This window comes from Leptinotarsa decemlineata, unplaced genomic scaffold (assembly GCF_025532065.1).
Source record: "Leptinotarsa decemlineata unplaced genomic scaffold, Ldec_3_MD MMD2_P_RNA_scaffold_4, whole genome shotgun sequence".
NCBI classification, from domain to species: domain Eukaryota; kingdom Metazoa; phylum Arthropoda; class Insecta; order Coleoptera; family Chrysomelidae; genus Leptinotarsa; species Leptinotarsa decemlineata.
The window spans coordinates 4,481,208-4,507,323 of NW_027412531.1; the positions used below are offsets into that span (position 1 = coordinate 4,481,208).

The 26,116-nt window shown below is 35.1% G+C and overlaps 1 protein-coding gene across 5 annotated transcripts in view; it reads right to left on the reverse strand.

Moving 5' to 3' along the window:
* Nucleotides 1-16,011: 16,011 nt before the first annotated feature.
* The window catches only part of LOC141487602 (uncharacterized), a 111,274-nt gene continuing 101,169 nt past the window's right edge, over nucleotides 16,012-26,116 (reverse strand). For all 5 annotated transcript variants that reach the window (XM_074186757.1, XM_074186753.1, XM_074186754.1 and 2 more), the window contains one exon: nucleotides 16,012-16,334. In XM_074186757.1, the coding sequence (XP_074042858.1) occupies nucleotides 16,059-16,334 (276 nt within the window). In that variant the 3' untranslated portion in view covers nucleotides 16,012-16,058. The remainder of the gene's footprint in view (nucleotides 16,335-26,116) is intronic.

The window sequence follows — 26,116 nt, forward strand, 5'->3', positions numbered from 1 at the left end:
TTTGATTGAATTTAAACACCACAAAAGCTCCAAAAATGTGAAAAAACACTCCACAATAGCGAACGACACCAAAAGCAATGATGCTCTTAAGACAATAATCAGATTGTTTGTCCTACGCCGCCATATTGGGTCACGTGGTTTGGATTGCAATCTCTATTGGAACGTTAGGTTATGTTTTTGGTGTCTGTCAATTTCTTCAAATTTGTAACCAAGTGAGATTTGATACATTTTAATTTGGGAGGGTGTATACATGTATCAACGCTCCCACGTTCCCTTGCGAGTTTTCATTCTTGTATGAATAATTCCTAAAGATACGTTTTTTACAGAAAATGCCTTTCAAGTAGAAAAGAAAGTCTGAAAGAGTTTCCGTGTCACCTGAACGGATGAAACTAGCAATTAGGGAGGTTGTCAATGGTAGTAAGCTACGCACAACTGCGAAAACATATGGAGTTGATAAGATGCCTTCAAAGAGTTATGTGGGAAGATTCAGAAGCAATGGGGAATCCGAATCATACCAGCCAAATTACAAATTACAACAATCACAAATTTTCAATAGTGAACAGAAAAAGTTGGTTTCCTAAGTCGAAAATTGTTTACAGATGAAGCTGGTTCTTCTCGCAATTCAATTATAACTTTCACAACAATCACATTTGGGCCGAAAACAATCCACACGCCTCGATAGAAAATAATTTTCAAGAACAGTTTTCTTTTAATATATGGGTTGGAATTGTCGGTGACCATCTCATTGGGCCTCACTTCCTTCCACTTAGACTTAATGAAGAAGAAAACCGAAGGTTTTTAGAATTTGTTTTACCTGGACTTTTAGAAGAAATTCCAGTCATGGAAGGATTTCGTATGTGGTTCATGCACGATGGTGCTCCACCACACTTTAGTGTAGTGGCACGGCAATTTTTGGATGAAAATTACCATAATCGCTGGATTGGGAGAGCAGGCCCACACCCATGGCCACCTCGCTTGCCCGAAATGAATCCCTTAGATTATTTTCTCTGGGGACATCTTGAAGCGTTAGTATACAAAACTCCTATTTAAAGTGAAGAGGATTTACGGAATAAAATCATTAATTCATGTGACATAAGTGTTTTATATACAGCTATAACAGTTAAACATTATATTGTAAAATAATAGATAAGGTAAAGTTCTAAAATTAATTTAGGTTGGTATACCTGTATGGGTGGTACACCTGGATGGTTTACCTGTATGGGATATCTATGTAGCATAAATAGTGTTAGCTTCACGTTAGTTTCCAGTTTAATCTTCGTCTTTGAAGATGATCACTTGGTGATCGAAACACGTTAAAAATAACGATTTGGTGTTGGAAAAAACTCCAGAAATATTCTGTTATTAAATGCCTGATAACCACAAAGTACAATGCGTGAGTTCTCTTCTGTAAATACAAGTAGGACTTCTTTTTGATAGTTGTATTCCGCCATGATATATAATAAGAGTTCTATTTCACTGTGCCCACCCCACGATGTGATATTTATTTATTTACGGAAGAATAAACAGATGAATAGTAAAGTATTACGTTTACTACCCCGTGCACATCAAAAATGTAATCTAATCTGAAATTATAATAAGCCTTCAAAAAACGCTTGCATGTTTTCAACGCCAACTTGCGGACTATATCCGTCGGCGTTGTGCTGCGTCGCGTCGTTGGTATCGAAGGAGGATATACATTGCGTGGATGGTGCTGTGACATAGATTCAACTATCGTGTCCTAGAGGGCAGCAGGTACACAATTTGAATATCTGCATTCAGCACAGTTTTTTCCATTTACAATAAAAAGGTGCAACGGGAATGAGTTTTCAGTAGGTACCGAACATAAGTGTTTATGTGGAATAAACTTCCTGAGAACGTTACTTCAAGTGGATTTACTCTTCAGCGATTCAAATCCAATGTGAATCGCTACTTTCGCACAGACACCGTTCTTAGAGCGCCTTAAAGAATTTCCTTTAGTGTTTGTGTTTTAGTCCGCTCAAATTAGACCAAAAAATAAGAGTAAAGCTAGCTAAATTCCCACCAAGCTGAAAATCAGAGTGAGATTGTTTTAAATATGATTAAAAATGAAATTTGAAAGTTCCCCGTCTTTTCCCTGTATGGAAAAAAAATTATTCAAGGTCAAAGGTCAAAAAAATGAGTTTTTCGCGATTTTCAACGAAACGGTAAGTTTCATCATAAAAATATCCTAGACAAAAATTGTAGACCATAAAGTTATCTATAAAAAATATTTCAATACTTTTTTTCTCACGAGCCACCGTTTTTGAGATATAACGATTCAAAAAATTGTAAAAGTTATAATCGTCATAATATGCATGAGTACGCCACGTATACATAAACATATCTGTAGTTGTATGTAATATATGTTAAAATATTTTTCTATCGGTCATTGTAACTTATAATATAAAATGTCAAAATCTAAAGTGTCAAAATCATGTATTATTTTTACACACAATAACTGGTTGTGATATAACATCTGCATTTTACGGGGGGGGGGGGGTGAAATAACACTTTTCAAAATGTTTAAAAAACAAAATTTAGTTCAGTGTTTTGAAAAATAGTAATTCAACTCGACAAGAAATTATCACTAACGGCATTCGCTTTCTTCTTTCTATGTATGGAGCTTCTAAAAAAAACTACCTGCTTAGATAAGTATAGATATGCATGTTTCGTTAAAATACCAAAAGTGAAAAACAAGTACAATTACCTTATGTTCCTCCAACCTCAGTTGCTGCTCATCAACATTTTTTTCGGGTAGATATATTACCTAGTTCAAGTGTGGCTTGATTATCAGCTAGACCCTACAGACTGGGGTTGGAAGTTGGACAACAATTCATTAGAACAAGTCCAAACTTTACTTCCACCTGCCCCGGAAAAACTGCTGGACACAATTTTTTGCAACTGCAACAAGGGGTGTAGTGCTAAATATGATTGCAAAAAAAGCCAGACTGTTTTGTTGTCTGGCATGTACACATTGTCAAGGCCGGTCGTGCTCAACTATTGAATCACCAACAGTAGAGGATCCGTTTGATTCCAACGAGGCGACATGCGATACATTGCTATTAACGCAGTTTACATGTATTCAGGATGAAGATGAAGAAGAACAAGAAGTACTTATGATATACTGTTTGGAACCTTTGGTGTAGTAATGAATATTACTGGAGTTTTTCCCCAAATCGTTATTTTTACACCTCGACAACGTGTTTCGATCACCAAGTGATCATCTTCCTCTTGAAGATGATATTTAAGAACAAGAAGAACAAGAAGAAGAACAAGACGAACAAGAACAAGGAGATCAAGAAGAAGAACATGAAGAAGAATTTGAAAGCTAAGACTGGGACAATTAAATTTCACTATGTACTTTTTTTAACTCAAATTGCTTTAATCTTTTCAATCTCTGCTAATATCCATTATTTTGCGAAAGTTTCAAATTCAACAGGATCACAACTGACCCATGAAATAGGCCTACTGGCGAAACCACGTTAAAAAAACGTGCTAAGTACACTACCTCATAGGTGGTGTGAAAACGTGTGCATATTATGACGATTACAACTTTTACAACTTTTTGAATCGTTATATCTCAAAAATGGTGGCTCATAGGAAAAAAAAGTATTGATACATTTTTTGTAGACAAGTATTTTTATGACAAAACTTACCTTTGACCTTTGACCTTGAATAATTTTTTTCCATACAGGGAAAAGATGGAGAACTTTCAAGTTTTATTTTTGAACATATTCTAAACAATCGTACTGATTTTCAGCTTGATGGGACTTTAGGTAACTTTGAATGTCTAAATTGACCGGACTATTTTATCCTTGAAAAAACTGAAAAATAATTTCAATAATGCGGAAGTATCACAAGATTTTGTTCAAAAATTTGAATTGCAGCACAAATTATGAACAACATTTGGTTAAAAATATATCTTTTATATGAAACGAAGGGAAATATAGTCTAGAGGTATGTATGCACCTAGTTTTTCTCTTTTGTTTGTGATTTAAATACAAAATTTTTGGGCACATGGAGTTTACTTTTGAGGGGGACATATTATTTTAGATATATGTTTTTACCTGGGTCTTCAACACCCTAGCGAAGGGGTGTCATAACTCTAAAATTTTAAATGGAATGTATGGTTGAGTGATATACTAATGTGAAAAGGAACAACATTATTTTTCTAATGTTCTATGAGAACATTCACTCGATAATTTTGGTATTATTGATACATATAAAGAAGTTTTGATTATTGGGAATCAAAATAATTGAAGGTATTTTTAAATTACTTCATCTTAACGAGAGAAAGATATGAATGTTAACATTTTTGATCAACACTAATACCACGAGACTTCCAAATTTCAACGATTACTTTTCTTTTTTTAACGAAAACCTTGTTATTAACAATACTATGAGAACAAACAGCATGATAAAACCCCAAATCCGTGAGACGAGTGGTTTTATCTATTGCCGGTTGCTCGCTTGGTATGCTAAAAATAACAAAGTTTGAGTTTGATAAAAAATGACTTTTATATGAGAAGATTTTCAAGTCGAGTGGTATTCTTGAAGAGTATTTCCTGAGAAATTATCAACTGAATTCATTCATATAAAAATAAATGTCATTTCTCAAATTTAGTAAATTTTGTTACGTGAATAACGAGAATATCCAATAACAACATTTCTTTGAAAGTACAATGTTTGCATATATGTCAACGATTGCCGACTTATACCTACTTGATAGGTACGTGGCGTATTCTTTTGGATTTCATTTGAATTCAGAATAATGTTCCCATTCCAATTGAAAATGTCTTATACGAATGAGTTTCTATTATGATATTGAGATTTCTGGATATCATAAATGTACAGTGCTTTTCTTTAATGTCCCCCCTTTTTATTTTTTGAATGGGTCAACTCAAAAAATTTAAATTTGGGATAATGAAATTAATGCATGAATACTTTGTTTTGAAGTGAAATTGACGGATGAAACTTTAAAGATGGCGACTGGGCGCCATCTGAGAAAAAAAATTAAAGAAAAGGGAGGGTTTTGTGACACATCATTTTGAAGCTCCTAACAAATGCTTCACAACCCTAGAATAAAATGTCAATATCTTAAACTACTACTAAATGGCGGAACTTTAAATAATTGCCTGAATACATCTACATTTAACTACATAATATGCGGTAATAAGCTCGAGGTCAGTTCAGAAGATGCTCGAAATGGTTGCCTTGAACTTCTTGACATATGAACAGCCTATCCGATATTTCACGCCGAACATTTTCGAACACAGTAACACTACACACACTACAAATATTTATTATTCTCTGCCGTATATCCAATATTGAAGCAGGTTCAGTTTCGTACACCTTTTTTCAAATAGCTCCATAAAGAATCCAAAGGTGTCAAATCGGGCTGGCCATTCTGTAGGACCTCGACGGCCAATCCAAAGACCGGGAAGTGTAGTGTCCAAATAGTTTCTTACTTGTCTGGAGTAATGTGGTTGTGCTCTATCTTGTTGGAATACAATATCCATATCAAACTCTTTAGGATTCGCTTCTACGATTTCAGTGATGAGAGGGTCAACGGTAGTTTCCAGCATATTCAAATACAGTTCCCCTGTTTAATTTTGATCAATAAATAGAGGTCCTACAAAATGGTTTCCTAATATTCCTGCCCAAACGATAATTTTTTCTGGATATTGGGTATGTGTTTCCCGGAAAACGTGAGGGTTGGTGTCACTCCAATAGAGGCAATTTTGTCTATGAACATTGCCGTTTAAAAAAATGTACATTCGTCACTAAAACAAACATTATGGAGATAGGCAGGATGCCTTGCAATGGTTTCCGTCATGATTTCTGTTCTTCGATTAGGATCATCTTCAGTTAATTGGTGTACCATTTTAATTTTGCATGGATGATTACTATTCCTCTTCATAAGTGTTCACACAGTAGAAGGAGACACCTCACAAACATTTGCGACGGAACAAGTAGACTTTTCAGGATTTATTACCATCTCACCAATTATTTGCATTTGCTGTTCTTCCAAAATGGACGGATGACCTGGGGGCTTTTTGTTATGTACACTACCGGTAGTTGTGAATTTGGATACAAGTTCCCTCAAATATTTTTTACATAAAGGGCGATTCGGAAAACGTTCATTGAAAATTCTTTCAGTCTCGTGAAAGTTACGCGTCGCACCTTGAATAAAAATCGCTTCAAGTTTTTCTTCTAATGGACGAGAATTGACCATTTTAGATATTGTTGATGTGGTACCTTTCTACTAGTAAAACCGAAAACTAAATAAGAATATTCTAACTGAACAATGATGTTTATTATCGTACTGACATTTTTTGTCGTTTTTATAAACAAAAAATAACTTTACAAACCTTATCAGGTTGTTGGTTGGTTGGTTATATGACAGATGAAAAGGAATATTTCTAGAAATATCGACATTAATGCATTTGTCTTCAGGAAATTATTAAATGTTCCGCCATTTTGTAGTAGGTGAAGATATCGACTTCATATTCTAGGGTTGTGGAGTATTTGTCAGGAGCTTCAAAATGATGTGTCACAAAATCCCCCCTTTCATTTAATTTTTTTCCCAAATGGCGTACAGTCGCCATCTTGAAAGTTTCATCTGTCAATTTTACTTCAAAATGAAGTATTCATACCTTAATTTCATTATCCCGAATTTCAATTTTTTGGGCTGACCCGTTCAAAAAATAAAAGGAGGAAACATTGAAGAAATGTACTGTATATATAATTCTCTAATCATTGTAGTGTTCACCTTGCTCTTGGCTTACCTAGACCCAAATTTAGCCATTGGCGAATTCCATATTTGTTTTTTCTTTTGAACAAAAAAGTTTTAATAATTGCTGTTGGAATTTAATGTTGTGTTACTTGGTTTTCAAAAACATTTCATCTGTTCGACGTTTAGTGAACAGCATCTGGAGGCTGATTTGTTTAAGTAAAATTTTTATTTGAGTTGACTATCTGGAATGCCACTATAAAAACAAGTTATGGAGAGGAAATAATAGGTACATTCATTCAAATTATATTTTTCTTCGACACGGACATAAACAGAAAGCAAACATATTAACCGTTCTGACAATTATTATTAGTGTCTAGAACTTCAACTCTTCCAAAGCAAATATAACCACTCATGAATATCAAATGAAATCCAGTAGTCGCACAGTTCATCAGTTATAAAAACACTCGGTAGCTAGGAAAAGTGCAAAGAAGGGTACTTTTAAACCCTATATGAGCGACAGTTTTAGTCTTCTATTGTTCTTTTTCTATCGTTTCCCATTGGCGACTTATTCAAACAGGGGTGTAGCATACAAAGAAAGATGACATTTGTTAAAAGCATGTATTTTCCACACATTGGTGAATGGAATAAACTATATACAGTGTGTCCAAGATAAGACTGAACAGCATGGGGGTGTCGGAAACAGTAAGTGATATGGAGTCGATGGAATTAGAGAAAAGAAGCGCATTTATGTGTCTATATTTAAACTTTCTAAATGGCATATTATTATTCGTCTTTTAGAGAAGATCAACAACTTTGTATTTTTATATGGGCCGAAACTAAAGTATACCCCGTATAAGACTTCATTTTTCATTGTGAATACAGCAACGTATCACACAATATGATTTCATAACCATTTCACGCGCAAAATTAAAAGTGATTAGTTAATCTGCTTTTCTTCATTAGAAACGTCGTGATATAACTTGGTTTGAAATCTTTTAATTTTTATTTTCATTTTTTGTCAATAATAATTTTTAATTTTCAGCTTTTATTAATATTTAAATTTTTATTTTTTGGTTGTTGTTCGGTTTTATGTTATTTCTATGTAATATCAGTTTTTTTGTTCGAATAAAATTGTTATTTTCGGTTAATGTTTTTAATATTTTTTCAGGAATTTCATATCAATTTATATTATATTAGACAATGGAAGTCCGAACTGATGAAATACACTCAAGGATCTAATTTGGGTCCATTATTCTTCTTGGTGTTTGCTAACGATCTTATAACGTTTATTACCAATAACACCACAATATATGTTACTAGTTATGCAGACGACACCAAGATACTAATAATACAAGAAAACATGGACAGCTTGAGGAGAACCACAGAAGATATATACCAGTAAAATACATCTTTGGTAGGAAAAGAATAACTTAAAACTCAACAAAGGCAAAACCGATATCATCTAATTCTCTAATCGCAGTCTAAACAACGTGGAGACATATTTAAATGATGAAATGATAAGCCCAGTGGAAACAGTAAATATACTGGGAATTGTGCTGGACCGTAAAATTGTCATGGCATCCCCATATTGATCCACTTTGTACTAAATTGAAAAAATGTTGCTTTGTATCATGCCAATTTTCATTCCCACATTCGTTATGGGATTCTGAACTGGTGCAGTTGTGCGAATAATTGCTCAACTAGGTTACAGAGAGTTATGCAGGAATGAATTCAAAGAACTGAATATTCTGACAGTCGTCAGCACACATATATATATATATATATATATATATATATATATATATATATATATATATATATATATATATATATATATATATATATATATATATATATATATATATATATACATATATACAGGGTGTCCCTGGACTTCCTCTTTTCCTCTCGGGAAAGTATAGATGGGGTCAAAATATCACCAGTACTTCATATAACTTTTTTTCCTAAAAGTCTTCGTAACCAAGTTACGGGCCCTCGAAGTTACAAAATGAAAAATGTTTTTCTTTGATAACTTTTCAAGTGAATATTCAAAATCATCCAAATTTTGGTAATTGACTAAACAAATGAATTCCGTCGATGAGCTTTCATGCAGGAGTCAGTTGTTTTGCTACAAAGTCAGGAACGGACTACCCCCGATGGTCCACACCCCAAAACTTTGAAATGACAGATATTTTTCAATATTTTTCAACAAAATGAGGTTACTTGGACAATTTTATGAATAAAAGTACTCGTATGGAAAGTCGATCGGAGCAACGAGTCTTGATAAAAATGTAGTTCTACTCGACGACATCAAACCCGCTCGTCCACCATTATTTGAAATGAATAATTATCAAAGCAGAAATAATAATGATAACGTTAATTCAACAACATTTATAACAGGAATAATACAAAGTATGCTAAAATGAAGTCGTAAACAAAAAGTACAGTACCTATATGGAAGTCACAATTGTGATAGCAGATATTTTTTCAAAAGAAATATCAAGTTCTGTAGATTCGTGGTGTTTTTAAACTAACAAGCTACTCTACTATGAAATATCGAATTCATTCCATATTTTGTATGTACATAATACGTGTGGAATAATCACGTTTCGTGTTGATCAGTTATCTGAATCTCATGAAACTCAACTTTCGAATGTTTCAAATTCTTCTTCACAGCTAAACTGTTGAGGAGTTTCACTGATAATTATAATTTTATGGGAGAAATTCTTTAACACGAATCTAAATTTAGCTGAAAAAACGCACATCGGAAAAAATATTTACTATACTAATAAAAAGCAAACGAATGAACTACAAAAACGGCTGCACATGATCAGGTGAAAAATATCCAAGGAATAATTATGTTCCATTTCTTTCACAGATGTTGACAAAAAAACCTTTTAGAAAGTTTTGATAAAAAATGAGAAACTGGAATGCGATTTTGTTTTGTTGAGTGGTGCGTTGTCATATGACTATCATTGTATTGTCAATATTCTATAGGATATTTTGAATTTTTTTGATATGGCCGGACAGTTTACATTCAATGAATATGCAGATATGCATGTATTTTATGGACGAGCATTTTGTTATGCTGCAGAAGCTCGTCGTCTGTATTCCGAGCATTTTCCCAATCGAACGGTACCGTCAAGAGAAACATTCGAGCGTGTCGATCGCAGCTTGAGGGAGACAGGTATGTAATAATTGATAATTAATTTGAGCACGTTGTTTTATTTCGATATTATTGTAGGTACAGTTTTGCCAAAACGAGGTGGTGAGGGCGCTCCTAGGACTGTACGTACTGTTGTATTGGAGGAAAATATTTTGGAAGCCGTCGCTGATGATCCTTCAATGAGCATCAGAAATCTATCAGAACAGTTCCATACATCCAAGTCCACTATTCATAGAATAATTAGGGAACAACTGCTCCACCCATTTCACATCCAGAAGGTACATGCCATGACACCTCAAGATTTTCCAGCACGACTGGAATATGCCAATTGGTTCATGGATAGGCAAAGAGAGGATATGACTTTTATTAATCGAGTTTTATTCACTGATGAAGCAGGTTTCAGTAGAGATGGAGTTATCAACTCTCATAATCTCCATATATGGGCCGAAGAAAATTCCCATGGGATATTGCAAACCAAACACCAACGGAAATTCAACGTGAATGTTTGGGCTGGTATCATAGGAAACCATCTTATAGGACCATTCGTTCTACAGGACCGATTGAATGGAGAACGTTATTTGGAGTTCATTCAGAACGATTTGAATGGACTTTTGGAACGTGTTCCATTGCAAACCCGAAGAGATATGTGGTTTAGGCATGATGGCGCTCCTCCTCATTTTAGTTTGATTGTGCGTGACCATCTGAACCATATTTTCCACAATAGATGGATTGGTAGAGGTGGGCCATATTCATGGCCATCGCGGTCTCCGGATTTAAATCCATTGGATTTCTTTCTGTGGGGGCATCTAAAAAGCCTTGTTTACGCTACACCTATTCACACAAGAGATGCATTGTTGAATAGAATAACATTACATTGTGAAGCCATACGAAACGACCCTGGAATGCTATTTCAAGTACAGAGAGGGTGTCTTCGCAGACTAAGAAAATGTATAGAGAGAGAAGGTGGTCATATCGAGCAGTTTCTGTAGCGGATTTTTCATTTCTGTTTGCTCTTGAGGCTCTTGAGTTTCGTTAGTTAAACGTGTTTGCATTATAAAAATTCGTTATGAACATTTTACCTATCATTTCCATTTTCCTTAAAAACTAATATTTTCGAATAATGGTAGACATCTCAGGATAAATGTTGTTGAATTAACGTTATCATTATTATTTCTGCTTTGATAATTATTCATTTCAAATAATGGTGGACGAGCGGGTTTGATGTCGTCGAGTGAAACTACATTTTTATCAAGACTCGTTGCTCCGATCGACTTTCCACACTAGTACTTTTATTCATAAAATTGTCCAAGTAACCTTAATTTGTTGAAAAATATTGAAAAATATCTGTCATTTCGAAGTTTTGGGCTGTGGACCATCGGGGGTAGTCCGTTCCTGACTTTGTAGCAAAACAACTGACTCCTGCATGAAAGCTCATCGAAGGAATTCATTTGTTTAGTCAATTACCAAAATTTGGATGATTTTGAATATTCACTTGAAAAGTTATCAAAGAAAAACATTTTTCATTTTGTAACTTCGGGGGCCCGTTACTTGGTAACGAAGGATTTTAGGAAAAAAAGTTATATGAAGTACTGGTGATATTTTGACCCCATCTATACATTCCCGAGAGGAAAAGAGGAAGTCCAGGGACACCCTGAAGTCCAGGGACACCCTATATATATATATATATATATATATATATATATATATATATATATATATATATATATTAGAATCTTGTGCATATGTATTTAGACATAAATGTATCTTTCAACCAAGAAATACAAGAAATCTTTATCTATCGCCGATTGGAATAGCTATAAGGACCTCAGAAATTATACATGTAGTACGATACGACGTAAGAAAAACGCATATCTGGACTTTGTTTTAAGAAATAAAAATTCCAAAGCAACTTGGAATACCTTAAGAACGCTTGATATTCTGAGGAAAAACAAAAAATCAGATATCCCTGATGAATTAAAAGACGTCAATCTCATTAACCAGCACTTCAATTCCATACCTCAACCTATCAGATCTACTCACCATTTGTCCTTATTAGATCGATATGTTAATTCGGAAGAAACTGAAAACTCCTTTCACTTCACCTCAGTCACCTGTGAGATTGTGCGAAGTTCCCTGAGACGCATCTAAAGCAACGCTTTGGGTTCTGACGGGATATCCCTCAAAATGATCAATATCATTGACTCTTTTTTGATAAATCACTTCACCTTTCTCATAAACTTCATCATTACCAGTTGCCAATTTCCAAAATGTTGGAAGGATGGATTGGTTATCCCTCTGGCTAAGTGTAACTCACCTACTGTCCTTTCTGACCTAAGACCAATTACAATTCTACCGTATCTCTCTAAAGTTGTGGAATCGATTCTGAAAAATCAGATTAATGAGTTCCTCAATGAAAATCATATTATAACATCTGTAAAATCAGGATTCAGACCTCAGCATAGTACCAGCACGGCTCTTCTGTCAATTACTGACGATATTTTTCAAGCTGCAGATGAACAAAATTTAACCTGTTTATTAATACTTCTAGATTACAGCAAGGCATTTGACACTCTAGATCACGAGATATTGTGTGACAAACTTGTCCACTTCGGTTTTTCTTAGAAAACTATCTGAATAATCGTACTCAAAGAGTTGTTGTGGATGAAGTTATTTCAGATGCTCTGCCGGTATTAAAGGGACTGCCACAAGGATCTCTCCTTGGCCCCTTGCTTTTTAGCTTGTATATTTGTGACTTTTATCTGTCCGTGAAAAAATGCAATAAACATCACTATGCAGACGACACGCAGTTATATTTCTCTTTTTCGCCTGGCGAGTCTACATCTGCTCTGTCGCATATTAATAACGATCTCCAAGCCATCTTTGAAATTTCTACTGCCCATAAGCTCAAGCTCAATTCAGACAAATCCGCAATAATGATGTTCGGAGCTAAGAAGAACAGAGAGCTCACCAACTCTACCTTTCAAGTTCGCATCGAAAACGATATACTTCCCTCCGTGGACGAGATAAAAAATTTAGGATTGTGGTATGATCTGGATCTTCGCTTTACTAAACATGTCAGCTATCTGAACCAATCTTCTTATAACGTTCTCAGACAGCTTTTTCCTAATCGTGATTTGCTCAACACAAACTTAAAACTTAGACTGTGCGAGTCTCTGATTATGTCAAAAATTTCCTATTGCGACAGTATTTATGGACCTGCTTTGAAACAATCGGATGTTCTCCGACTACAGCGTATTCAGAATAGCTGTCTACGTTTCTCGTTTGGTATTCGGAAATACGGCCATATATCCCCAGCAATGCAAGAATTAGGATGGTTAAATGTTGAGAAACTTAGAACTCTACACCTTCTTACCAACACACATAAAGTTTTGATAACTCGACAACCTGATTACTTATTGAAGAAGCTTAAAACATTCTCTACGAATAACAGCTTTACTACAAGGAACAGTTCAGTTCTAGTCATCCCCAAACACAAATCTTCCATCTCCACCCGCTGCTTCTCATATAATGCAACCAAGTATTATAATCAACTACCCTGCGAATTTCGATCATGCACCATCGTGAACTTTAAAAAAAGACTGAAGACTTATTTATCTCATTAGCCTCTTGTCCGCAACGACCTTGGTATTTCTAAAATGAATTTTTTGAAGTAAAGCAATAACTGAAATTTTTTGATATTGTTAACTCGACTTGTGTTCATATTATTTATCTATAGTTTCTCCCAGGTTGAGTCGAAAAACAGCCTTGGCTGATACTCCGCCTATTCACCATATACTGGAAGTTTTTTTCTTTGTTTTTGTTATTGTTCCTGTATTCTGTTTTATTTTATTTTTGTCTATTCCATTTGTATTTTTATGGTGAATAAAGACGTATTATTATTATTATTATAAATCAACATAACCACAATACTCGATCAAAGGATCTCTTGGTGATAAATGCTCATAGAACAGCATTGTATGAAAAGTGTAGATTTTAATGGATGTAATTTCTACAATATTCTTCCTGAAGATATCAAGGATTCTCCCAGTTCTCATGTGTTTAAATATAGGTTGCAGAAACTGCTGCTTCAAATGAGCTGTTACACTTTTCAGGAATTTTTCGAACAACTATAAATTATAGACTCAGTAAATGCTCATTCATATTCATAATATAGATGACTTATCAACTTCAACGGGGATAAATTATTAAATTAATTTTATATTTACTTATTTACTTGTTAGTTTTGTCCGACTTTACACTTTGTATTTATAAATAAATATATGCTTTTGACGACTCTTCTCCAATTATTGTACTTTGAAACATCTTTGCAACAACTGTACTTTTTAATTTAAGAAATAAAGATATTATTATCACTCTTTTTTCACCGTAGTGAGCGCTGGTCAGGCCCTATCCCCCGAAGCCCCGATACATTCGGGAGGGCGCGCCAGCATTGTCAACCAATGACCACTCCCCACGCCGTGGGATAAGTGATCATTGGGTCCGATACTCATGTGGCCTGAGCAAGCGCATTGAGTCAAGAATGATAGCCTTCTGCATCTGTACGGCTAAGATTTCTGCCTTAGTGCGGCAATCCGGTATGATTTTGAGATTCGAGAGTAGAGAGGACATCATTCCACCAAGGACTTCAATAGTCAGAACAACCATCTTGACAGTGTGATCTGGATAGAGTCTACGGAGTTCGAAGAGAAAATCTCGATATTTTATCCGTTTTTCCTCTTCTTTTCTGGCGATATTCGTCTCGCCAGGAGCTGAAAACTCCACGACAAATATCGTTTTGCTCTGGTGGTCGAGAAGGACTACATCAGGCTTATTAGCTTGTATGAGCCTGAGGGTGGGAAACGAATAGTTCCAATAAATTCGGCACTTCTCGTTCCCCACAACGGATTCAATATCCCCCGGAGCGTAGGGCAACACCGGTGTCTCGTCAATACCGTAAGAGTGCCGTAGATGGTAATATAGCACTCTTAGGGCCGCGTTATGTCGATGGATATAGGCCAAGACCGCATATGCTGGACATGCTGATAGCAAGTGCATTAGGGTCTCGAGCGGCTAGCGGCAGGCCCTGTACCTTGTGTCAGGAACCTCTATACCCATCACGCAACTGCAGTAGACTGACGTGTTCAAGACACCATCCTGGCAAGCCATGATGAACCCCTCAGTTTCCGACTTCAGCCCACTCGACCTGAGAAAAGCGAACGTCAGGCGCTTTGATTAGCCAAGGTTTCCAATGTTATTGAAGAAGACCCCATGCATTGGCTTATCCTTGTGTTTCCGCAGAAGTAAGGTGATATCTGCGGCTTTTATCTGAGCAAAAAGCTGAAAGGGTTCCAACTCGGTGACAGAGTTGTGGTCACCTCGTTCAGTGTCGAAAACTATACCGAGTTCATCAGCTGCTCGGGCAGCTGCCCTAAAGAGAAATGCTCCAATTTCTGCTCTCTCATAGTTACGGACCATGGAGAGAAGGGGATCCGAACTCCTGACGACTTTACAGGCTGTATCCAGTACCATTCTATCATGTAAATACTCCAAACTCAAAAGTCCACGGCCTCTTTATTGTCGGGGGAAGTACAATTGTGGAACGGACGTTTTGGGATGCAAACTCCTATATAGAGATACATCATTTTTCGGGTCTTTACGTCGAGTTGATACAGCTCCTTTCGAGTCCACTTCACTACTCCAAACGAGTAGAGTAAGATTGGAACGGCAAGCATATTTGTTGCAGCAACTTTGTTCTTCCCCGACAGTTCCGATGACCAGATCTGTCGAAGTTTGTGCTGATACTTGCCGCGGAGAGAGCTTTTCACTGCTGTTACCTCTTGTGAGTGGCGTTGTTCCACCCCGAGGTAAGTATACGTCTCTCCGGCATTCAGATGGTGTAGGATGTTTCCATCTACGAACTGCACATCCTCTACGTAGTCCCGATATAAAGGAGATGTCTCCCAGTGACCTGTCCACCTTCCTGGAAAGGACAGGATGGACGATGACCTAGGAGGACAACTCCTTGGGAGTTGTCCTCCCAGATGTGGTGGACGGCATTTAACTGAGCAAGAGTTGAATAAAAACTACTACATATTTTAAAAACTTATAATCTACAGAAATTTGTATTCAATATGATTTTCAGACTACCTGAAAACTCAGTTCAATACTTTCGACTATCAATTTTCTCTGTGTGTCTGCGGCTACGCCTCTGGTTTGAAAGCAACGTTCCCTTGTTATTTCTAGCGGTGATATCTGGACAATGGTGTCCATCATCAAAGTAGGCGAGGGGCATTGGAATAATATTGACGGCGAGCGTGAAGTGGTTCGAATGGAACGTCCCCATCTATTGTTGGAGCCCTTTTGCCATTGGTTGCGGCCGCCATATTGACGGAGTTCCTCGTCGATACCTTTGCTCTGTAACAATGAGTAGAATTCAATATCGCTGACAATGAAGTTGTCCTTTTTAGGATGAAAGACTATTATTTATAAGTTATGCTGAAGGAACATTTGGAAAAGTTGGAGAATCAGGGTTTTATCAATTGCAAGGTGAAGAATATCGATAATGGGATTTTATACAAAGAAACATATAGCTGCTGCTTGGATTTAGTGATTCTTACTTCATTATTTTTTTTATTAATATTAATCATAATACTTATTGATGTCTCTAGGACATCCTAATATACGTACATTATTTTAAAAATATATAAATAAATGACATAAATAACAAAAATGATGATATGATAGAAGGAAACAAATAATAAAAACATTTTTTCAATGATTCCAGAATGGTTTCAACATGAGGATATACATAATAAATATATTACCAAACAGAAAAAAGGAAATCAAGGATGATATTTTATATAGTTCATGAGTTTTTTTTTGAATTGGAAAATATTTATTGAATCTTTCAACGAAAGTGGTAGTTTGTTATACTCATTCAAACCTTTATAAACTAAAAACTTCATCGTACTAGTCAAATTAGTCCGAGGAAGGTGAAATTTTTGGGAGCTACTCGCTCTTTTTAAGTGGTTATGTATTTGAGATTTTTATATACAGAATTCTTCAAAATAAGTTGGAAGCAAGTTATTAGTTAGTTTGAAAATGAATATCATTGCTAACTCGTACAGTCTCTGGGAAACAGACAGCCAATACAATGTACTAAACATGTTTGATATAGGTACTGGAATACCTATTCACTTGTAAAATAATCCTCATTCCACGATTCTGTAACTTTTGTAAAGCCGATACCTTATTTTGGTCGAATGAGTATAAAAGACTAGCACAATAATCAAAATGGGGTTGGATTATACAATTATATAATGTAATTTTTGAGTACATCGAAAGCTGAGATGAAATTCTTGATCAAACATATATTTTTTTTTAGTAATTTTTCTATATATATATATATATATATATATATATATATATATATATATAGTGTGACCCATTTAAAATGGAACCACCCCTGTAGAATGTGCATTTTTCAATCAATCCCAATTTTTTTTTATTGAAATATTAAGCATGAAAAACTGTATCTTGACACTAACTTTCACAATTTTAGTTTCATTTCCAAGGCACTCTATGGTTTTTTTTGTTTGTCAAAAACGGCAAAAGTTTATTAGGAAATTTTTGTTTTCAAATTTGACTACACCACTGGATTCGTAGTCGTTATAAATCAAAACTGTCAAATTTTCATTAAAAAATATTTGTTAACAACGAACAACTTCAATTTTGGAAACAAAGTATTTGTTTGTAATTTTTATTCAGATTATAGACATATTTGAGATCTGACAACACTGTCATCACCAAGTAGAACACCAGTGAATTTGTACAGTGAAAATCCGAAGTCAACAGCTCAATGCGTTCTACAGTTATAACTCCTGAAAATATGGTAATGTGAGAGATTTGTGGTGCAAGCGTTTTGTAATAAAAATCTGACTACGCCACTGAATTTGTGGATAATATTCCCTTAAAATCATTCATTTGAGTGTAGGTTACGAGAAGTGAAAATTAAAATAAAAATTGAATAATTGAATAACAGAAAATTAAAAGTTCATTTTCAAGTTACGCAGTAGTAGACCAAGTTCAGAATCTCATGTCATGGGATCTCCCAATTGCGCTTTTACCAAATCTTGATAGAATCTTGAAGTATTAATGGTCATACTTGTAAGCTTTTTGGAAGTTTCCCAATAATAAATAATAGTACTTTTGTAACAGCGCACCTGGAAAATCACATTTTATGAGATTCTGAACTTACTCTACCTTCTTCTATAGCTGATGAAAACAAAATGTATACAAACAAGTTTCAAAGTATTTATTCAACAATTAATTGCCATTAAGAAAAAACTGATACTAAAATAAACATTGATTTAAAACTAAACATTCAAATTTTTGTGGCTTCTACCAAACCTCCATTAAGTTCAATACATTTATCGTATCTCTTCCGAATATTGTTTACACTATTTCTTATTTGTTGAACTGTAATTTCGGCACAAGCTTGTCGTATCCTTTGCATGAGTTCAGCTCGATTCGTTGGTCTTGTTCTGTATACTTTTTGTGTCAGAATACCCCACAGAAAAAAGTCTAATATTGTTAGATCAGGCGATCTAGGTGGCCATTCAATTAAGTCACTACCTCGTCCTATCCAATGATTTGGAAACTGGTTATTTAGCCACTCTTTAACAATCCTCGAATTGTGCACGGAACAGCCGTCGAGCTGAAAATATAAATTTACTTCTTCCGCAAGAGGCATTTCATCTATTTCGTCCGATAATTGGTTATTTAGAAATTCCAAAAAATTTTGCCCGTTTATGTTTCCATCAAAAAAATATGGACCTATTATTCTATTTTGTACTATACCACACCAAACGTTAACTTTTTCGGAATATTGACTTTTACAATTTATGATCCAGTGCGGATTTTCCGTAGCCCAATACCGAGCATTTTGCGATGAAACTACCCCATTGGTGCTGAAAGAAGCTTCATCACTAAACATTATGCAGTTTAAAAAATTTCTTGTATTCAGGTACTCGCCTTGTGCCCACAAACAAAATTCCATACGTTTCACTTCATCACCTGCCTTTAAAGAGTGAAGAAATTTAGGTTTAAACGCTCTCATTTTGTTTTGTTTAAGACATCGTCGAATAGTCTCTCTCGGTAAGTTTAAATCCAAACTGGCGACTCGTAAACTTCTGTTTGGGTGGTTTCTAAAATAATCTAAAACAGCACCTTCGTTTAAATTTCTTCTTCGGTGATTATTTTTTAAAATATGTTTGCTGACTGCACCGGTTTCTTTAAATGTTTTGTTAATTTTACTGACGGTGCTTCTGTCAATGGGAAGTCGATTTGGATGTCTGTGATTAAATATCCTAGCTGCTTCTCTTTCACTATGATAATTGTCCCCAGAAATTCTCACAATTTCAATTCTTTCTTCTAATGATAATTGCAAAGCCATTATTAAATGCACGTAACTAACAACTATTATTTTATTTATGATTAACTGTCAAAATCACAGCCTACTGTTGATTTATTATAAAACCTTTGCATAATGAGTTCAGCTTCCTCAAATTATTGATATCTCCTCTAAAAGATTGTTTTAGCTGAGTTATGAAGAATTTATAGGGAACAATTTTTGTCCTGCTCTCTGTTTTATTATTGAATAAATGATTTCCATGCTTTAAATCAATTTGATTTTAGCGGCTATGCGGAAGAATGTACTAAATACTGCATAACTTGAAAATGAATTTTTAATTTTCTGTTATTCTAGAATACACTTCTCGTAACCTACACTCAAATGAATGATTTTAAGGGAATATTATCCACAAATCCAGTGGCGTAGTCAGATTTTTATTACAAAACGCTTGCACCACAAATCTCTCACATTACCATATTTTCAGGAGTTATAACTGTAGAACGCATTGAGCTGTTGACTTCGGATTTTCACTGTACAAATTCACTGGTGTTCTACTTGGTGATGACAGTGTTGTCAGATCTCAAATATGTCTATAATCTGAATAAAAATTACAAACAAATACTTTGTTTCCAAAATTGAAGTTGTTGTAACTTCGTTGTTAACAAATATTTTTTAATGAAAATTTGACAGTTTTGATTTATAACGACTACGAATCCAGTGGTGTAGTCAAATTTGAAAACAAAAATTGCCTAATAAACTTTTGCCGTTTTTGACAAACAAAAAAAACCATAGAGTGCCTTGGAAATGAAACTAAAATTGTGAAAGTTAGTGTCAAGATACAGTTTTTCATGCTTAATATTTCAATAAAAAAAAATTGAGATTGATTGAAAAATGCACTCTCTACAGGGGTGCTTCCATTTTAAATGGGTCACACTGTATATATATATATATATATATATATATATATATATATATATATATATATATATATATATTTCAATATTAAATTCTACAAAAAGGATTTGAAGCTTTATATATTCTATTAATTATCTGCGAGCGCTTTCGACAGTTGGTAGTACTGTCATCATCTGGCACTCCTCAAACTGAGGAGTTTGAGGAGTACCAGATGATGACAGTACTACCAACTGTCGAAAGCGCTCGCAGATAATTAATAGAATATATAAAGCTTCAAATCCTTTGTGTAGAATTTAATATTGAAATACTCAAAATAAAGGAAAATTAGTTGCATAAATCAATATATACATAAATATATATATATATATATATATATATATATATATATATATATATATATATATATATATATATATATATATATATATATATATATATATATATATATATACAGGGGTAACTGAATAAGTCTAAAACATTCAAGGAGGTGATTCCTCATCAAAAAAAAGGAAAGGATCTTTTATATAAAGCAACTTCATTGGATCATCCCTTGTTAAGATACAGCCCCTTAAAGGAGGTATATAAAATTTGTATAAAATTTTTTTCACAAGAACTAAAAAAGTTACAATATTGTTTACAATTTGGTTTACTCCATGGTTGAAAGGGGTAAAAAACGCAATAATCAAAATTTATTTCCAATGTAACTTTTTGTTTAATTATTTGTTTACCATTTAAAAATTTATTTTCGATAGCCTGTTTCATTCTGAACAAAAAATTTCTCTTGGTTTTTTTGCCCAAAATAAACCAGTTCGCAGCAAAAAATTATTTCACGAACAACTACAGAGATACATCGTCTTAAATGCGAACTGGATTTATTGTTATTTTGTAGTTAGTACCTGCAGCAGATTAAAGGGTAATTAACAAAACTAATTTAATAATAACAAAACACACAACATGTAGAAATCTTTGGGAAAAAAAAATTTTTGGCTTTCTACTACTCCATCTTCAATTCAAATGTAGAAATCATAGTAAATGTTCAATATGTCTACCTTCAGATATTACGCATGCGTCTAGATGTCGGCGCATTGAGCCACGTATTCGCTCAAATATTCCTGGAGTCTCTGATTAACCGCACGCATCGATGATGCGGTTTCTTAAGTCCTCTACATCGCGAACAGGAGTACGCTAAACCAAATGCTGTAAATGGCTCCAAATAGAGAAATCGAGAGGATTGAGATTAGGGGATCGAGCGGGCCAGTTCTGTGGTCCTCGTCGACCTATCCACTGATTTGCATATGTTTCAGTTAAATGCTGACGTGCTACTTGATTAAAATGGGCGGGAGCCCCATCATGCATAAAAAACATATCGCTTCAGACGCCCAAAGAAACTTCCTTCAGCAGTACTGGATTTACTTCTCTTAAAAATTGAACGTATGCCTCACCATTTAATCGAGGAGGTAGAAAATGAGGCCCAATTAAATCATCTCCAATAACTCCAAGTCACACGTTAAGAGAAAACTGTTGTTGATGGTTAGTTTCGACAATAGTGTGAGGGTTTTCATCAGCCCATATGTGGTAATTATGAAAATTAATAATCTTGTCCCGAGAAAAACTACATTGATCTGTGAATTCTATCGTCTTCAGAAAGTCACAATTTATTCTAATCATTTCCAGCATCCAATTGCAAAATTCAAGACGGTTCGGAAAGTCTCGCGGTAACAGTGACTGTACTCGTTGCAGATGGTAAGGGTATAAGAGTTGTTCCTTTAAAAGTCGAAATACCGTCATATGATCAACATTTAGCTGGAAAGCAATCTTTCTTGTACTGGTAGTAGGTTGTTATTCCTCAAGCTGTGGTGTTCGTACTTCTCGATGGCTACCACAATCCTGCGTTTTTTTGTCGAATGAACCATAATCTCGTAATTGTTGATGAAGTCGAGCAAATATTCTATGTGGAGGATGCTGCCGTTGAGGATACATTTCAGCATATCTTCTAGAAGCTTCTAACCCATTCCCCTGCGACAGACCGTAAACGTAATGCATAGCAGCCATTTCCTCATTTGTGTATGCCATTTTAATAACAAGTGAATTACTAAGTTACAAATTAAGAACAGAACAACAATACACAATTAGTATTAATTAAATTTCGAAAATTCACAAACTGACAGCGTCATACCAATTTAATTGTCACTATCGCTAATAGCGACCTACTAGATAGATTAGTTTCGTATTTTCGCATTTATGACGATGTATCTCTGTAGTTGTTCCTAAAATAATTTTTTGCTGCGAACTGGTTTATTTTGGGCAAAAAACCCAAGAGACATTTTTTGTTTAGAATGAAACAGGCTATCGGAAATACATTTTTAAAATGGTGAACAAATAATAAGACAAACAGTTACATTGGAAATAAATTTTTGGGGTTGCGTTTTCCTCCCTTTACAACCATGGGGTAAACCAAATAAATTTCTGGCTAAGTGTCTTTTTGGTTGTACAAAGCGTCAGGTTAATTTCAATATTGTAACTTTTTTAATGCTTGTGAAAAAAATTGTTCTACAAATTTTATGTACCCCCTTTAAGGGGATGTATCTTAACAAGGGATGCTCCAATGAAATTTCTTCATATGGAAGATCCTATCTTTTTTTCGATGAGGAATCACCTCCTTGAATGTTTTACACTTATTTAGTTACATTAACGGGGTCTCTCTGTCAAAAATCAAACATCTTTTCTACTTTGCCAAGCTTTCGCTTCTAATGGGAAGCTTCTTCAGGGCAGTAAAAATGAGCATATAAACTGACGGAGAAGGTTGAACACGTATAATATTTTAGTTTGACAAATGTCATAAACTCGATATGCAAAAGTAGGCTAAAAAATTCAATTTGAGGAAAAGAGATACTTGATATCATGTTGGTGATAGGGTATTCAAGAAAAATTATGATTTCTTAAAAGCAGATAACTCATTTTCTGCTGAAATAGCACCAACATTTATAGTTAATGCTGTAGATAAAGCAGTATCTTCACTAGTATACTTCTTAAAGAGTGAAACTCGTTTATACAGATAATTAATTTAAGAAAAATATTCAAAATCTTTTGTCACTTTTCGATATTGGTAGTTGAAACCTACGTTCAGAGAATCGTCTCTCATAAAGTATACCCTATACTTTTCTGCAAATTGAAGGTTAAATTTAACCCGTCTTCCTCCACCTTGTCATTCATCTATCACCCAAGTGACATACGACGATTTAATTTTAGACGAAAAGGCATTTGCGTTGACGCATCACAACTGTTGTTTTAAGGATTTACCGCACACATAATCAACACAGCCCAATGAATGCCGAAATCAAGCTCAATATTGCCGAGTCCCTTATTTTTCTTTCTGGCCGATGAACTATTTTCGTGACGGAGATGTATTGCGGATGAATATGATGTTTTCTGAATTTATACATTGGATTATAGTACAGTTCATTGTGCTAGTTCGATTTGTGATTTTATACAGAGTAATTTACGACTTGAGCCAAGTGTTGCAAAAAATTGATGTCTGATTTTTTTTCTCTATTGGAACTAGTCTTTGAAAGCTTTAACCATACGACCATGTGTCAAAAACTCATGATGCACTACGCTACGGTTATCGAAGAAAACTGAGGAAAACCTTGAAATTTGATCGAACTTGGCGGATTTTTTTGGCCTTGGCTATCCTGGGCCATCGTATAAAAGTAAATACAAGTAAATTCACCCCCGGTCGGCGCGGCGTCTTTGATGTATCGGGTCGAGATTTTATTTTTTGCTGGCATTTAGCGGGGCAGGAGGGTGTTGGCTGAGAGCTATTGTGCACCTCTGCACGAGGTTCGATCAAAAAATATGTAACCATGATCTGACTTCATGATTGCTACGAGGAGCTCACAATAAATGTCTCATATGATCAGCGCCGTATTAGGTCATGGGCCACCTGGGCCCGGGCCCTGGGCCCCGAGATCCTGAGGGGCCCCCAAAAGTTCGTGTGAATGACAAAATGTTTCTCAGAAAAACATCACTGAAATTTTTGAAATTATAAATTATTGAAATTAAATTAAATTAAAAATTATAATTTCTTCCGAAATTTTCTTGGGGGCCCCTGAAAAAATAAACCAATTTAAAACCAACAATTAATCTGTATACTTTTTTTAATAATTACAGTGATTAGGTAATCGAAAAAAATTTTTATGAATTGGCGTAAGTATTAAACCAAGCTACATGTTAAAAGTAACACAAACGGATGTTTTTAACAGGATTTAAATGACGAAAAGTCACGACCCCCCTAGGGGATGGTAATATTAACTGCACCTCTTTGAAAATGAATGTATTTGGGGGGCTATTACATAACGTTTTGAGAGGATCTCCAGATTAAAATATCCGACCCGATTCTATCGCGGAACGAAAAAACGATTTGGAATCGGGTTGGAATCGAGTCGGCCCCCTTTTGGTATATCCAGTATATCGACTGAAATTTCTTGAAAAAATACTAATTTATATTTTTCAACGAATTTCTGTCAAATTTTGAGTCATTATTTTGACAAATATCTGAAAAATGGACTTTTGTGAAATAATCTCAAAATAATGTTCTATGTATTAAAAAAAATGTTGAATATAATCATTGACCATCCATGATAACTTGATTTAACAATTAAAAAATGTTTACTTACTATTGTACAAGTTAGAGTCGATATCGCCAAAAGAGGCCACCTAAAAGTTTGCGTTCAAAACATTTCTTGTACGTTAATTTAAATCTGCCGCCACTTATATTTCGAAATAAGAATGAATGTATCGACGGTCGGTAATGATTTCCCTCTGTCGGTAATACTCTGAGTTCGATGTTACTGGCTGATAGTTCAATCGACAAAAGCCTGTTGTTAAGTAAGCATAACTTTTCTACAGAGGTCGTGAATTCAATTCTGATTAAAACGTAGATAATAATGCAGACATTAATCTATTCATTTCGAGTTTACAGGATAAGACCATAAGACGAACTGACTTTCAGCGAATTGATGAATACAATTACGTGATTTTCATTACGCAAGTAATGAAATATAATTTGAGTTCAAGTTAAAAATTGATTTAATTTCGATAAAATAATTGTCATTTAATTTAACAGGTTGAATCAGCGCAGAAAGATGTCAGGTCGGACCTATCTGAGCGGCGCGGCAAAGAGACGAAAAGCTGCGGAAGAAAAGCTTCCGATCGCAAAGTTGCCCAAGCTGACCCAATATTTGTCATCAACAACAGTTCAGTCACCACCACCCGTTGCTGAAAAAGATGACACTCCATCGACTTCGGCAGATACTGCTGTTCCGGAAATTTGGCCCCCAGCTGTGAAGAGTCGCAACAACCTCCAACTGAAGGACTGCTGGAAACTCATCAGACACCAAAACACGTTTCTAAAGACCCAGCGAACTGGTTGCAGTTCACCAAGGAAGATCGCGCTATATGGATCAGTAAGGGCCCGGAATTTTTCCAGAACAGAAATGGCGATTTCTCCGATTCTGCCAGAAGTTATACGGAACACGATGGAAAAGTGAAACTTCGATGCCTGAACCCATCGGTGTTTTCTCGGTAACTACAAAACGGCGAAACAGTTGACAGATCCTGGCTTGTGTACTCTCCATCACAGAAAGTTTTGTTCTGCTTTCCGTGTCGACTCTTCTCACCCGCGTGTACCGCATTCAGTTCTTCCAGAGGCTTCAACGATTGGAAACATTTCGGGGCGTGCATTTTGGAACACGAGAACAGTCCAGGACACAGGCAAGCCATCTTGACTTACGTGGCACGGAAAAAGAGCGTTGGTCTTGTTGATGAAGGTTTGGCTACTCAACTGAACAACGAAATGACTTACTGGAGA